We start from the raw sequence: 13,171 nt of genomic DNA, 5'->3' as shown, positions 1-13,171 counted from the left end.
AGACCAAAGTTACTGTACGGGATGACTTGCCCAAGGTCACACAGTGCCAGATCAGAGATTCATGCCCAACTCTATCTGACTCCAGTCCCACGCTACAAATTCTGATACTTTATATTTTACTCCTCCCCTATTTCTACTGAAGTTAAGTTTTTTAAAAAAAAAAGTTTTTCTCTCTGCCAAACTGCAAAGTTGGCTTGGGGTAAGAGTCTAGTTCTACCTATTGGCTTGTCGTAATTACAATAAAAGCACAAAAGGGCTGGGCCCAGTGGCCCACGCCTGAAATCCTAACACTCTGGGAGGCCGAGGCAGATGGATTGCCTGAGCTCATGAGTTCCAGACCAGCCTGAGCCAAAGCGAGACCTCATCTCGATGTTGTGGCGGGCACCTGTAGTCCCAGCTACTTGGTAGGCTGAGGCAAGAGGATTACTTAAGCCCAAGAGTTTGAGGTTGCTGTGAGCTATGATGACAGAGCACTCTACCAAAGGTGACAAAGTAAGACTCTGTATAAATAAATATGTAAGTAAATAAATAAATAAATGCACGAACGCCGGTTCTAAGCTCCTCTAAAGAATGCCAGGAAGACATGCCTGCCTTGCTTGTCTAAGGACTCCCACTTCTAACCCAGAATTTAAGCAGTTTCACAATGGGGAGCTTCAGCCCCAGTTCCCTGCCACCAGGGAACGTCAACTACAGATACTGCTTTTGTAAAAAATAGAATGAAAACAAAAAGTGAGAAATTATGTGATTGCCAACCTAGAGTTTTGTCCTCCAGTAGGACAAAAGCAAGAAAACCTATTTTTAAGCTCCCCTGATCACACATAAATCCATAATTTCCCACAGTTTATAGACTTTCCATCCTTCCCCTCCCAACCTCTAACAGCATCCCCAATTTCCATGACAGTATAAGGAGCATGGAGGCAGCTCTCAGTGGTTTCTTTGACTTATGATCACCCCACACCTTCTACCCAAGAGTGGTAGAGACTATGTCCGCTCTCCGCTTCTACTTTTGAAATGGAAGCACCCCCTAAATAGTGGCTACCTGAAATAAACACATTTCCCACATGCTCCCTTGCAACAAGCTGTGGGTATGTGACTAAGTCCTAGCTAACAGGATACAGGCAGAAGTATCTGGAGCAACTTCCCTCAGTAACACCAACAATGTGTCTTTTGCCTTTCTTTACCCTTTTCTGCCTTCCTGCTGGCTAAAAGAAGAGAGTGATGGCTGGAGAGTCTAACATCCTTCTGGGACCAAGAGATAATTGTCATGCCCTAGGGATGGGAGAGCAGAAAGCTAAAGGGAACCTAAGGACCTGGGCTCTGGACTGCTGACTTAGGTGAGAAAATAAAACCTTATGTGTTTTGCTTAAACTGTGAATTCCATTTTAGGCAGATTCACTTTCAGAAGAAATATGATACTTGGTACCAAAAATACTCAGATAATAAGGAACTCCTTTATGATTCCAGAATTAGTCCCAAGCAATGCTGAGGACCAAGGATAAACTTCCCTCCCTCCTGGATGTCCCCATTCTAAGCATCCCAGTGTCAAAGACTGCCAACGGCCCCACCTTTGCCTCACTCCTCCCTATTCCTACTCAAACAGAATCCACTGTTGAAGAAAGCAGTGACATGGGGTGACTAAATGTTCACAGCTGGATTTTGACTCTTCCATGGCAGCTGGTTCCATAGCAAAGCTATCCTGTAGAGCCAGTCTTCTCTCGCACCAGCTGCCCCACCATCAGGGTATTTTAGGGACAATTACAAGAGCTGATATTTTCAGAATGCTAACTCTGTAGCAAGCTTTAGTCTAAGCATCTTGTTCTGGGTTTTTGTTGCTGTTGTTTTTGTTTGGTTTGGGATTTTTTGTTTTTTGGGGGTTTTTTGAGACAGAGTCTCATTTTGTCACCCTCAGTAGAGTGCCGCAGTGTCACAGCTCACAGCAACCTCAAACTCTTGGGCTCAAGAGATCCTCTTGCCTCAGCCTCCCTTGTAGCTGGGATGAAAGGCTCCTGCCACAATGCCCAGCTATTTTTACAGATGGGGTCTTGCTCTTGCTCAGGCTGGTCTTGAACTTCTGAGCTCAAGCAATCCACTCGCCTCGGCCTTCCAGTGTGCTAGGATTACAGGCATGAGCCACCATGCCCAGCCTTGGTCTAAGCATCTTGAATAATGCCATGACTTGGAGCTGCTCAGCAACTCTAAAGTAGATTATTGGTCCTGTTTTATAGATAAGGACCTGAGATAGAGAGAAGCAAATATGCCTAGGAAGTCTCAAAGCCAGAATTCAAGCTCCCAGGGGTTGCCCAGTAGCCTGTGTGCATACCCACTACTCAATAGTGTCTCTGGAGAATGGCAATTAAAAAATAATAGACACGTCTATCTCCAAAGTGGTCATATTGGCTTGGCGCCTGTGGCTCAAGTGGCTAAGGCGCCAGCCACATACACCTAAGGTGGCGGGTTCGAATCCAGCCCAGGCCTGCCAAATAACAATGACGGCTGCAACCAAAAAAAAATAGTGAGGTGTTGTGGCGGGCGCCTGTGATCCCAGCTACTTGGGACATGGAGCAGGAGACTCGCTTGAGCCCAGGAGTTGGAGGTTGCTGTGAGCTGTGATGGAGTTGGAAGTTGCTGTGAGCTGTGATACCACGGTACTCTACCCAGGGGGATAGCTTGAGGCTCTGTCTCAATAAATAAATAAATAAATAAATAAATAAATAAAACTATCTCCAAAGTGGTCATATTTCATTAGAAACTTTAATTCTGCCTTTTTCTCATAACACCAGAAAATTCCTATCCTATTGTCCAGGCTTTGAATAAAAGAATCTCCTGCTTCAGATGTGTCATGCCACACACATCCCAGAGTGACTTTCCCAGCCATTAGCCACAGCAAAGAAGGTAGCTAGAAAAGCTGTGGTAAACACGTTTAAAAATCACCCCCTGACCTCAGCAAGAGACCAAGACAGAAACCAGTTCATGGAAGTGAAAGGCAACCTCAAAGGAGAAATTACACATTCTGCCATCGAGACACTATCAGTGTTTTACATGAAGGTCAAAGTTCTAGAAAACAATCCAAACTGCACTAAAGCCTAAGTTCTTGCTACTTAAAGGGAGTTGGGGAGTCCTCTGGTGTGGTGCAGAGACTCCACATCTCACTAAGAGAAGCTGGGCAGGTCTGCAAGGCTCACTGGCTGAGCCCACCCAGGCTCAGACCTGGGGGGCGGGGGGAAACAGTTCCATGCTGTTAATAAGCTGCACCACTGACAATGCCACCCACACTCAAAAAGGATCACTTTGCTTTTCCCTAGAGGGTGGAGCTGCAGCAGTCAGACTATCAGTCAATGCTAAATCACATCTCAGACTCGTCTGCACTCAAACACTTTCTTCAGATTTAAACCCAGCTCAGCAGAGTGGTCAATTTACCCCTAAGACACAACGGCCCAGAAATGTGCCATTTCTCCCCAAATTCACCTTTTCCGGGCCCAAAAGTAACAAGACAAAACAGAACAAAACACACACACACAAAAAAACAAACTTTCCAGATCAGAAATGGCGAATTCAAATGCCTACAGGAGGCAGAAATGGGTAAAGCAGATCTGGTGCAGATCAACTGAGGCAAAATGGTGAACACCTGCCCTGTCTCTGAAAACAGCTGTTCTCACCTCCAAACAATTGTTCTAACGTGAGAGCAGCACCATTTCTCAGCAAAGTTGTAGTCGGAAATGTAGCTGTGTGTGTGAAATTGCACACTTCTAAAACGCTGACATCAAATTCACAAAGTGTTTAAGACATCTGAAGAGCTAAACAAGTCTACACGAAATGGGGTCCTGGAGAACCAATTTTCAATCCATCTTTTAGACACAATCCTCAAAGATGGCTGAGGCCACCTCACACATGCTCAAAAGTTGGCATAACTGGTTCGAGTCCAGGATTAGCAAACCAGATGCAAAGACTCAGGTAACCAGTCACTTGGAGTTCTTCCTGTATCTACCCAGAAGATAGAAAAAGCGATTTAAAGTAGGATCTGAGAAGCACCCCATCTGGAACAACTTCTTTCAGACAGGGAGGAGGCCCAGGGGATAACCACAGTTGCCTTTCTAGGGGATGCACCATCTGCAGAGGAGCCAGCCACCTGCAGAGACCTCTCCCAGGCAGAGAAAGAAGCAGAACTTCACTCTGTGAGCCTGAGAAGAACAATGAGCAGGGAAAGGGGCAGGAATTAGGGAAGATGAGTCCTCCCAGAAATGGCCTCTGGAGACTCTTCCTCCCTAAGCAGGACTGGCCATGCCAGGATAGATTCATGAGATTTTGACTCTTCTCCGGCTGTGGAGGGAGAAAGGGCGGATGCATTTCCCAGCTCTGTGGACCTTTCCTGGATGGAGCATCACTGCCCCTTACACACACACACACACACAGACACACACACACACCTTATAAGGACCCTTTTGTGGTGAAGAATTCCATGCCTGAGAGGTCACTCTGACAGAGTGATTCCTCCGGAGAGGTCACTCTGACAGATCTAATTCCTTCACTCTGCCCAATTCAGTCACTTCTGCAAAGTCTTTTCCACAGAAAACCCCAGAGCCTCCTACCTTGACACTGGAATCCCTGCTTCCCGAAGCCCCTGCAAAAGCAGAAGAAGGCACGTCAGGAAGCCGGAGGGGCCCAACCACCAGCTAGTTCCCCTGTCCCTCTCCCCCAGGTGCAAGAGTCTTCCGCCCTTGTGGGTGTATGTGTGAGCTGGGCGGTAACCCCATCTCCCCTCACCCCAGCAGAAGAAAGGAGGCTGAGACCACCAGATGGCGGGATGGGGGGAGCGTTTCCGTCGAAGTGGGGGTGGAAGGCGGCAGGAGATCTACCCATACAGATGCCAGAGTACCCTCGGGGAAAGAGAAGCGATAGAGACCATCCAGAGGGTGGCGGTGGTGTCCCCTGGGGGGACTAGAAAGGGAGAAAGGATGCCCCATGGATGAAGGGAGAAGGAACAGAAAGGGGCCCGCAACGATGTGAAGGGGGAGGTCTGGTGAGTGGAAAGGGGAGCCCAGGCCCTCAGGGAGGCACATTAAGAGATAACACCGGGCGCTGCACAGGAGACAGAGTGGGAAAGGATGCCCCATGCCCGCAGGGAGATAGCGAGGGGACACCCAGGGCTCTGCCTCCGGAAAGGAGGGGTGGGGATGAGGGCCCCTCACACCCGGAAGGAGGAGGAGAGATAGGGAACCCCGGACGAGAGGACACCCAAGGCGCTGCCTTCCCGAGGAGGGACAGACACCCCGCGCTCTGAGCCGGACACTGCCCCTGGGCGCTCGGGAGGCAACAGAGAGCAAAAGAGGGCAGGAGGAGCACCGCGGGCGGCCGTCTGGGACCAGGACAGGGGACCCGAAGGACTGTCCATTAGGGAACCTGGGGAGGGAGAGAGGGAGCGGGGAACCCAAGGGTGCAGGGTCCCTGTGGGGCTTCTTCCCCCTCGGGGGCGCGGAGGGCGCGGAGAGGGGGTCCCCGCGCGCGGCGCTGCCCTCGAGGGCCCCGGAAAGGTGCCCTGCGCCGGCGCGCGCTCACCAGATGAAGTCGGTGCAGTGGCTGCAGAAGGTGGGCTGCTTGAAGAAGCGGGCGGTGAATTTGTGGTTCTTCACCTCGTGCACGTTCTTCTGCCGGAGAGCGCCTTTGCGGGCGAAGCGCACAGTGCTCTCCTCGCCCTCGCTCGGCGGCGGCCCCGCAGCCGGGTCAGCCATCTTGCGCGCGGGGAGCCGGAGCCCGAGAGGTGCCGGCCCCGGGGCCGCGGGACCGCGGGCTGCGGGCCCAGGAGACGTTGGAGGAGGCGGCCGCTGCTGCTGCCGGGGCCGCGGCGCTTCCCCTGCGCCGGCTCTGGCGGCCGCGGCGCGCGGAGCTGGGGCTGTCACTCGCCCAGCTGCGGCCGCTAGTCCAGCTGCGCTTGGCACCGCTGGCCCCAGCTGCGGGGGAGGGAGGAGGAGCCGCGGGAAGGCCCCGCCTTCCTCATTTGCATCGCACCCAGGCCCCGCCCAGCGCCGCCAGCTGCTTTACATATTGGCACTCCGGTGGCTGCCGGCCTCCAAGCGAAGGGCTCCCAGCCGCAGCGCTGCGGCGCGGGGACCGCAGCCTGCGTTCGTCAGATTTGAGCCTTGCCCCCCCACCCCGTCCTAGGCTCGAGATTGCATTAAAGAGATGAGCACCTTGGGTGCCCTCTGGGAGTGCCGATAGTTGCAGGACCTAATGGGGGTTGGAGAGGAAAGGAAGGGGTGGGCGCCGCGGATTCCACCCTGGCCTCTGCAGAGGGGCTGGTACCCATCCAACCCTCATCCAACCCCCATCCACCCCATTGGTCATTCTGCACGCGTCTTCTGAAGGGATGGGCTCCCGCTGTCACTCATTCGAAATGGCTTGTGGCTCCACGCACTTACACACACACATACACACACGTTCTGCAGAGGTAGGGGAGGAGCGATCTTTATTTTATATATATCTAACTCCACCACAAAGAACATTCTTAGCTTTGCTTGCCTGCGCCTTTAGAAGAGAACTCCTTACCTTCTGTCCGTCCTCTCTGCAAGGAAACTCAGTTTCCCCAACTTCAAAGTAGAGCCAATAAGGGGAGGAGGAAGGGAGAAATTTGAACAGATCAATATTTCTCCAAATTTCATTCATTCTCACTCATCTTCACAAATTCTGGTCATATTTGTGCATCGTCTAAAAAAAAGCCTATCTAGTTTGATCTATATGAGTTTGAACAGCAAGAGGGATCTGTATTATTAAAGTCTCTCCAGGTGCTATCATCTGTCCACAGCATCTGTGACTGAGGCCTTCTTTTATTTGGAAGGGAGGAAATTAACAAATGTTAGAGAAATGTTAAAAATACATTAATATCCAACCAGAACTCTCACCTTGATGGAATCTGAAGGTAACTTAACAGGATAATAATTGTCCAGATGTGTAATTCACTTCTGTTTAGCGCCCTCTCTATGCACTGTGCCACACCTGCCCCACCATGACCCTGACTCTGGGAACCCAGAGTTGCATTAGACTCTGAGCTCTATGGCTGGAGCTAGGCTCTGTGAGAGCAGGGGGCTACCCACCATAGTGTCACTCTGCACCAACCACAGTGCTTGACACGTCCTAAGAACACAATAAATATTGGTTGAATGAGTGAGTGGATGAACAAGTGAATGAATGGAGACTTAAAAGACAGCACCACTTCATGCCCAGTAGGTGTTCAATAATAAACATCAATACTTGATGGGTGTCAGGTACTTAAGTTGTCTTATTTATCTTGCTCCCCGCCCCCTCCATGCACACACACAAACAACCTTATGTAGATTGGGTAACTTTCCTCATGGGGAAGGCTGGTAAGGCTCAGAGTGATTAAGATGTCCACCCACAGTCACACCGTTGCTGAGTGGTGGTTGGGCTGGCCTAACTACAAAGCATACTGGTGACAAAAGGATGGACCTGAGTAATGGGGGATGAAGGAGGGCAAGATGGAGTTGAATGAGCTCTAGTCTCACTATGACAATTTTGCCTGGAAGCTGCTGAGTGGTAAGTCATTATTGGGTAGCATGTAGAGAGCAAGGTCTGCAGTAAGAGAATGTCCTTCCCCTACATAGTAATTCAAAGGTAACAAGGTAAAAATAGCATTCACTTTTAAGGTTGACATGTTTGGGAGACTGGATGTGCCTGTCTATTATTAGTCCTTTAAGAGGTCCCACCACCTCCCAGATAGGCTTGGGAAACATCCCAGGAGACAATGCTGCTGAAGTAGATTTCCTTTGAACTGATGAGCTGGAAGCTCACAGCCCACATCCTGCCTTTTGAATGAGGTGCCCTGAATGACTTTGGTCTGGAACAACAAACAGTGCCTCATGGTGCCTGGACCTGGAGATATGAGAGCTGGTGGATCAAGAAAAGACACTCTGTTCCTAAAGAGACTGCGCCAGCTAAGGATGGGAAATGCGGTTTCAGATCCCCATAGGTCGAGGGTCTCAAACTGGTGGCCTTTGGATACTCCTTATTAGCCAGCCCAGTGATTTCTTTTTTAGCTCACATATCATAGAATTTTACCTAAATATCCAGATTCTGACTTCTCTAAGAAAAAAGATACGGCTAAATGGAGCTTGCATTCTTGGACTCATTTATTTGTTTATTCAATCAGCAAATGTTTATTAAGCACCTACTATGTGCTGCTCCAGACACTGTTAAATAAACCAGACAAAAGTCTCTGCCCTCATGGAGTTTATAGTCTAATGGAGGAGGCGGGAAGGAATGGACAAAAGCTTAATCAACTGGCAAATCAATATTGGGTGGTATAGAGATTCATGGTGTAAAATAAAGCATCATAAAGACATAGAGCCTGAGGAAGGACTTTTGTCAGCATGTTGTTGAAATAGTGAGAAGACGCCTGTGGCTGGAGTGGACTAAGAAGAGAGCACGTCTAAGTTGGGGTCAGGGAGGTAGTAGGGCCCTGTGGGGCCTTATAAATGTGGTAAGGAGCTTAGATTTCACTCCAGTGTATGGAAGCCATTGGAAGGTAGGAAGCAGAGGAGTGGCTTGATCTGACCTATTTTTTTTTAAAGATTACTCTAGCTGTTATGCAGAAAATAAGTTGTAGAAGACAAAAGATGGAAGCAGGAGGAGCAGTGAAGAGGTTAACTGCAAGTAGATGAAGCAAGAGATAAGGACACCGTGACATGATGCCTTGTGGAGCTACATGCCAGCAGCTCCCTCTAGACTGTGTATGGGCCCTCCAGGTCATCAGAGCACCCACTGGTCCACTCAGCCCATAAGGGAATGCATACTGGCCACTTGACAGATTTCTGGGGCAAGATGTGGTATGTTGCTCTAGCTGAGAATGGAGTCCAAGATCTCTTCAGTCCAGACCTATGTACTTCATTCCCACAAATTGGAAATCTAAAAGTAATAAGAATGTATTCTTTCATAGTTCATGAAGGTATCAATAGGGCCACACTCGCTCTGGGGACTTTAGAGGAGAATCCTTCCTCACCTCTTCCACTGTCTGGCAGCTGACAGCATTCCTTTGCTCCCTTGGCTTATGGGAACATTAACTCCAATCTTTTCTCTGTCTTCACATAGCCTTCTCTTCTGTGTGTCTCTCTTCTCTTCTGTTTGTCTAATATCACCTGTATATATCTTATAAGGACACTGGTCATTGGATTTAGGGCTCACCTAGATAATCTGGGATGATCGCTTCATCTCAAAATCCTTAACTTAGTTACATCTGCAAAGAGCCTTTTTACAAATAAGATAACATTCACAAGTTCCAGGAATTACAATATGAATATACCTTTTGAGAGGCCACTATTCTGTCTCAAAATATAATGTCACAATTTCTGCCTGATATAAGAGGAAACAGAAGCTTGGAAAAGTTAAAGAGTTCTTGAGGTTACCCTAAACTACTAATAATTATAACTAAAAACTAATATCAAGAAACAGGAAAATATGGCTTTTTTTTTTGATAGTCTTACTCTGCTGCCTAAACTAGAGGGCCATGTCCTCAGCCTAGCTCACAACAAACTCAAACCCCTGGACTTAAGTGACTCTGCTGCCTCAGCCCCCTGAGTAGCTGAGACTACAGGTGTCCACCATGATGCCTGGCTAATTTTTCTATTTGTAGTAGAGATGGGGTCTCACTCTTGCTCAGGCTGGTCTCCAACTCCTGAGCCCAAGGGATGCTCCCACCTTGGCCTCCCAGAGTACTAGGATTATAGGCATGAGCCACTGTGCCCACTTAATATGGCCTATTAAAAAGAAAAAAATAAATAAACCAACAGAAATTGTCCCAGAGAATGACCAGATGGTAAGCCTACTAGACAATGACTTTAAAACGGTTTTAAATATGCTCAAAGAATTAAAGACAAGAACACAGTGCCTAAACAAAATGAAAATATCACTGGAGAAAACCTAAAAAGAAACCCAAAAGAAACTCTAGAGCTGAAAATACACTAAATGAAATGAAAATTTTTGTTTTCCTTTTTAGAGAAAGGGTCTTGCTATGTTGCCCAGGCTGGATTTACACTATGACTATGTTTCCTGGGCTCAAGCAATCCTCTTGCCTCAGCCTCCCTACTGTGATTCACCAAAGACATTCAAAGTTATATTTAAGTAGGCAAGAATAAATCTGCAAATTTGAATAGAGGTCAATTAAAATCACCGAATCTGAGGAACATAAAGAAAAATGATGAAGAAAAGTGAACAGAGCCTAAGGGACCTGTGGAACATCATTAAGCAATATATGCATTGTGGGAGTCTCAGAAGGAGAAGAGGAAAAGGAATTCTTTGAGACATTAGGTGAAGAAATAATGACTGAAACTTTTTGATGAAAGACATGAATATAAACATCCAAGAAGCTCAAAAAACTCCAAGTAAGATTAACTCAAAAAGACTCACACATTATACTCAAACTGTTGGAAGACAAAGAGAGAATCTTGAAAGCACCAAGGAAAAAGCGACTCCATACATAAAAGGTATCCTCACTAAGGTTTTCAGCAGATTTCTCGTCAGAAATTTTGGAGGCCAAAAGGTAGGAGGCTGATACAGTCAAAGTGCTAAAAGAAATACAATGTCAATCAAGAATCCTGTAACTGTCAAAACTGTCCTTTACAAGTGAGAGAGAAATCAAGACATTCCCAGGTCAACAAAAGCTGAGGGAGTTCATCACCTCTAGACGTGTCCTGCAAGAAATGCTAGAGGGGGCCCGGCAGTTTATAATGAAAGAACACTGAACAGTAATTTGAAGCAATGTGAAGAAATAAAGATTTTGGCTAAATATAGGGCCACTAAAAATGCTAGTGTTATCATAAAAGCTATTTGTAACCCCACTTTTTGTTTTCTACATGATTTTTGAGACTAATACATTATTTTGAAAAACAATTCTTATTTTATGTATTGGGCATACAGTGTAGAAGGATGTCATTTTTTGACATCAACAATTGAAATGGGTGGAGGCAGAGGTCTAGAGAAGCAGCATTTTTGTATGTTATTGAAGTTACACTGATATAAATTTAAAGTGTTCTAACTTTAGGATATTAAATGTAATCCCCATGGTAACCACAAAGAAAATAATTGTAGACTATGCACAAAAAAGAATGAGAAGAGAACTAAAATATTTCGCTGCAAGAAATCAGCTAAACACAAAAGAAGACAGCAATGCAGGAAATGAGGATTTAGAAAAGCATGTGAAAAACAAATAGCAAAATGACAAAAATTAAGTTCTTCCTTCTCAGTGATGATTTTAATTTTTTTCCTCTTAAATTTTTATTTTATTTTATTTATTTATTTGTATAAGTTGGTTGGATACAAATGTATTGTTACATGCATAGATGGTGTGGAGAGAACAGAACACTTCTGCATTGCTGGTGGGGATGCAAGCTAATACGTCCTTTTTGGAAAGACGTTTGGAAAATACTCCAGGAACTGAAAGTAGACCTCCCATTTGATCTTGCAATTCCTCTACTAATTCCAGATGACCCCAAATCATTTTACAACACAGATATTTGCACCCGAATGTTTATTCCAGCCCAATTCATAATTGCCAAGCCATGGAAGCAACCCAAGTGCCCATCGATCCATTAAGATTAAGATTAAAGAAATTGTAGTGTATGTGTACCATGAAATACTATGCAGCCATAAAAAAGATGGAGACTCTACATCTTTTATGTTTACCTGAATGGAGCTAGAACATAGTCTTCTTAGTAAAGTATCTCAAAAATAGAAGAAAAAGTATCCGATGTACTCAATACTATTATGAAACCAATATATAATCAATGATGATTTTTAAATTAAAGCATTAAGTACTCCAAAAGACAGCATTTGGCATACTGGATTTTTTAAATATGATCTGACTGTATGCTTTTTACAAGAAACTCACTTTAAATACAAAAACACGAATAGGTTGAAAGTGAAAGAACGGGATGGCAGAGTTTGGAAGAGATATTTAGATCCATACCTAAAGCAGCATTATTTGCAGTAGCTGAAATGTGGGAGCAATTTAAGTGTCTATTGACAGATAAATGGATAAGCAAAAATGTGGCACTTACATAAATGGAACATTGTTCAGCCTTAAAAAAAAAAAAAAAAAAGAAAGTTCTCACATAATGCTAAACATGCACAAACCTTGAGAACATGATGCTTAGTGAAATAAGCCAGTCACAGAAAAATAAATTCTGTGTGATTCCACTTATATGGTGCTATGGTTTAAATGTATCCCCCAAATATCATGTGTTGAAAACTTAATCCCCAACGTAACAGTATTAGAAAGTGAGGTCTTAAGAGGTGATTGCATCATGAATAAATCCTTTCATACATTCACCTAATGAAATTATGGGTCATCACAGAAGTGATGGCTTTATAGGAAGGAGAAGAGCAGCCTTGTAAGCATGATAGCACTCTCAGTCTGCTCACCATGGCATACCCTGCGCTACTTTGGGACTTTTCAGACAGTCCCTACCAACAAGAAGGCTCTCACCAGATGCAGCCCCTCAACCTTGGACTTCTCAGCCGCCCTAACTGTAAGAAATAAATTCCTTTTCTTTATGTATTATCCGGTTTCAGGTATTCTGTTATAAGCAACTGAAAATGGACTGATTCATATGAAGTACCCAAAATAATCAAAATTAGAGACAGAAAGTAGAATGGTGGGGGATAGGGGGAAGGGAGAATTATTGTTTAATGAATACAGTGTTTTGCAAGATGAAATGAGTTCTGGAGATGGATGGTAGTGACGGTAGGTGGCACAACAATATGAACGTACTATATAACACTGAACTGCATACATGAAATGGTTAAGATGGTAAATTTATGTTATGTATATTTTATGATAATAAAACACAGATTACAAAAAATACCACGGAACCCTTATAATAAGCCAGATTCCATGCTTAACACTTCCCATGCTTTCATGTCTTGACCATATGATTCCTGTATTACATACAGATGGGGAAACTAAAGTACAAGGCGGCTAAATAACTTTTTAAAATAGAAGCGTATGATGTGAATGAATCAAATCAGGGTTACTGGGGTATCCATCACCTCAGACATTTCTCATTCCTTTGTAGAACATTCTAATTCCACTCTTGTAGTTATTTGAAAGCAGACCCTAACTTATTGTTGATTATCATCATTTTGTTGTGCTATCAAATATTGTCCATTC

The 13,171-nt window shown here is 45.4% G+C and overlaps 1 protein-coding gene across 2 annotated transcripts in view; it reads right to left on the bottom strand.

Annotated features, from left to right (window-relative positions):
• PRKCB (protein kinase C beta) overlaps positions 1–5,916 on the bottom strand; it is a 328,830-nt gene extending 322,914 nt beyond the window's left edge. Inside the window, exons 1-2 of one of the 2 annotated variants that reach the window (XM_003795734.2) lie at positions 5,554–5,916; positions 4,587–4,618 (exon numbers count right to left, since the gene is read on the bottom strand). In XM_003795734.2, coding sequence (XP_003795782.1) covers positions 4,587–4,618; positions 5,554–5,726 — 205 coding nt within the window. In that variant the 5' untranslated portion in view covers positions 5,727–5,916. The remainder of the gene's footprint in view (positions 1–4,586; positions 4,619–5,553) is intronic. The other variant, XM_003795735.3, reaches the window with a different exon arrangement.
• Between the last annotated feature and the right edge of the window lie 7,255 nt (positions 5,917–13,171).

The sequence above is a fragment of the Otolemur garnettii genome, unplaced genomic scaffold, assembly GCF_000181295.1.
Source record: "Otolemur garnettii isolate 467f Iridium unplaced genomic scaffold, OtoGar3 scaffold00096, whole genome shotgun sequence".
In the NCBI taxonomy this organism is placed as follows: Eukaryota; Metazoa; Chordata; class Mammalia; order Primates; family Galagidae; genus Otolemur; species Otolemur garnettii.
The sequence above is the reverse complement of the archived record's forward strand: the minus strand, read 5'-3'. Positions and strand labels throughout refer to the sequence as shown.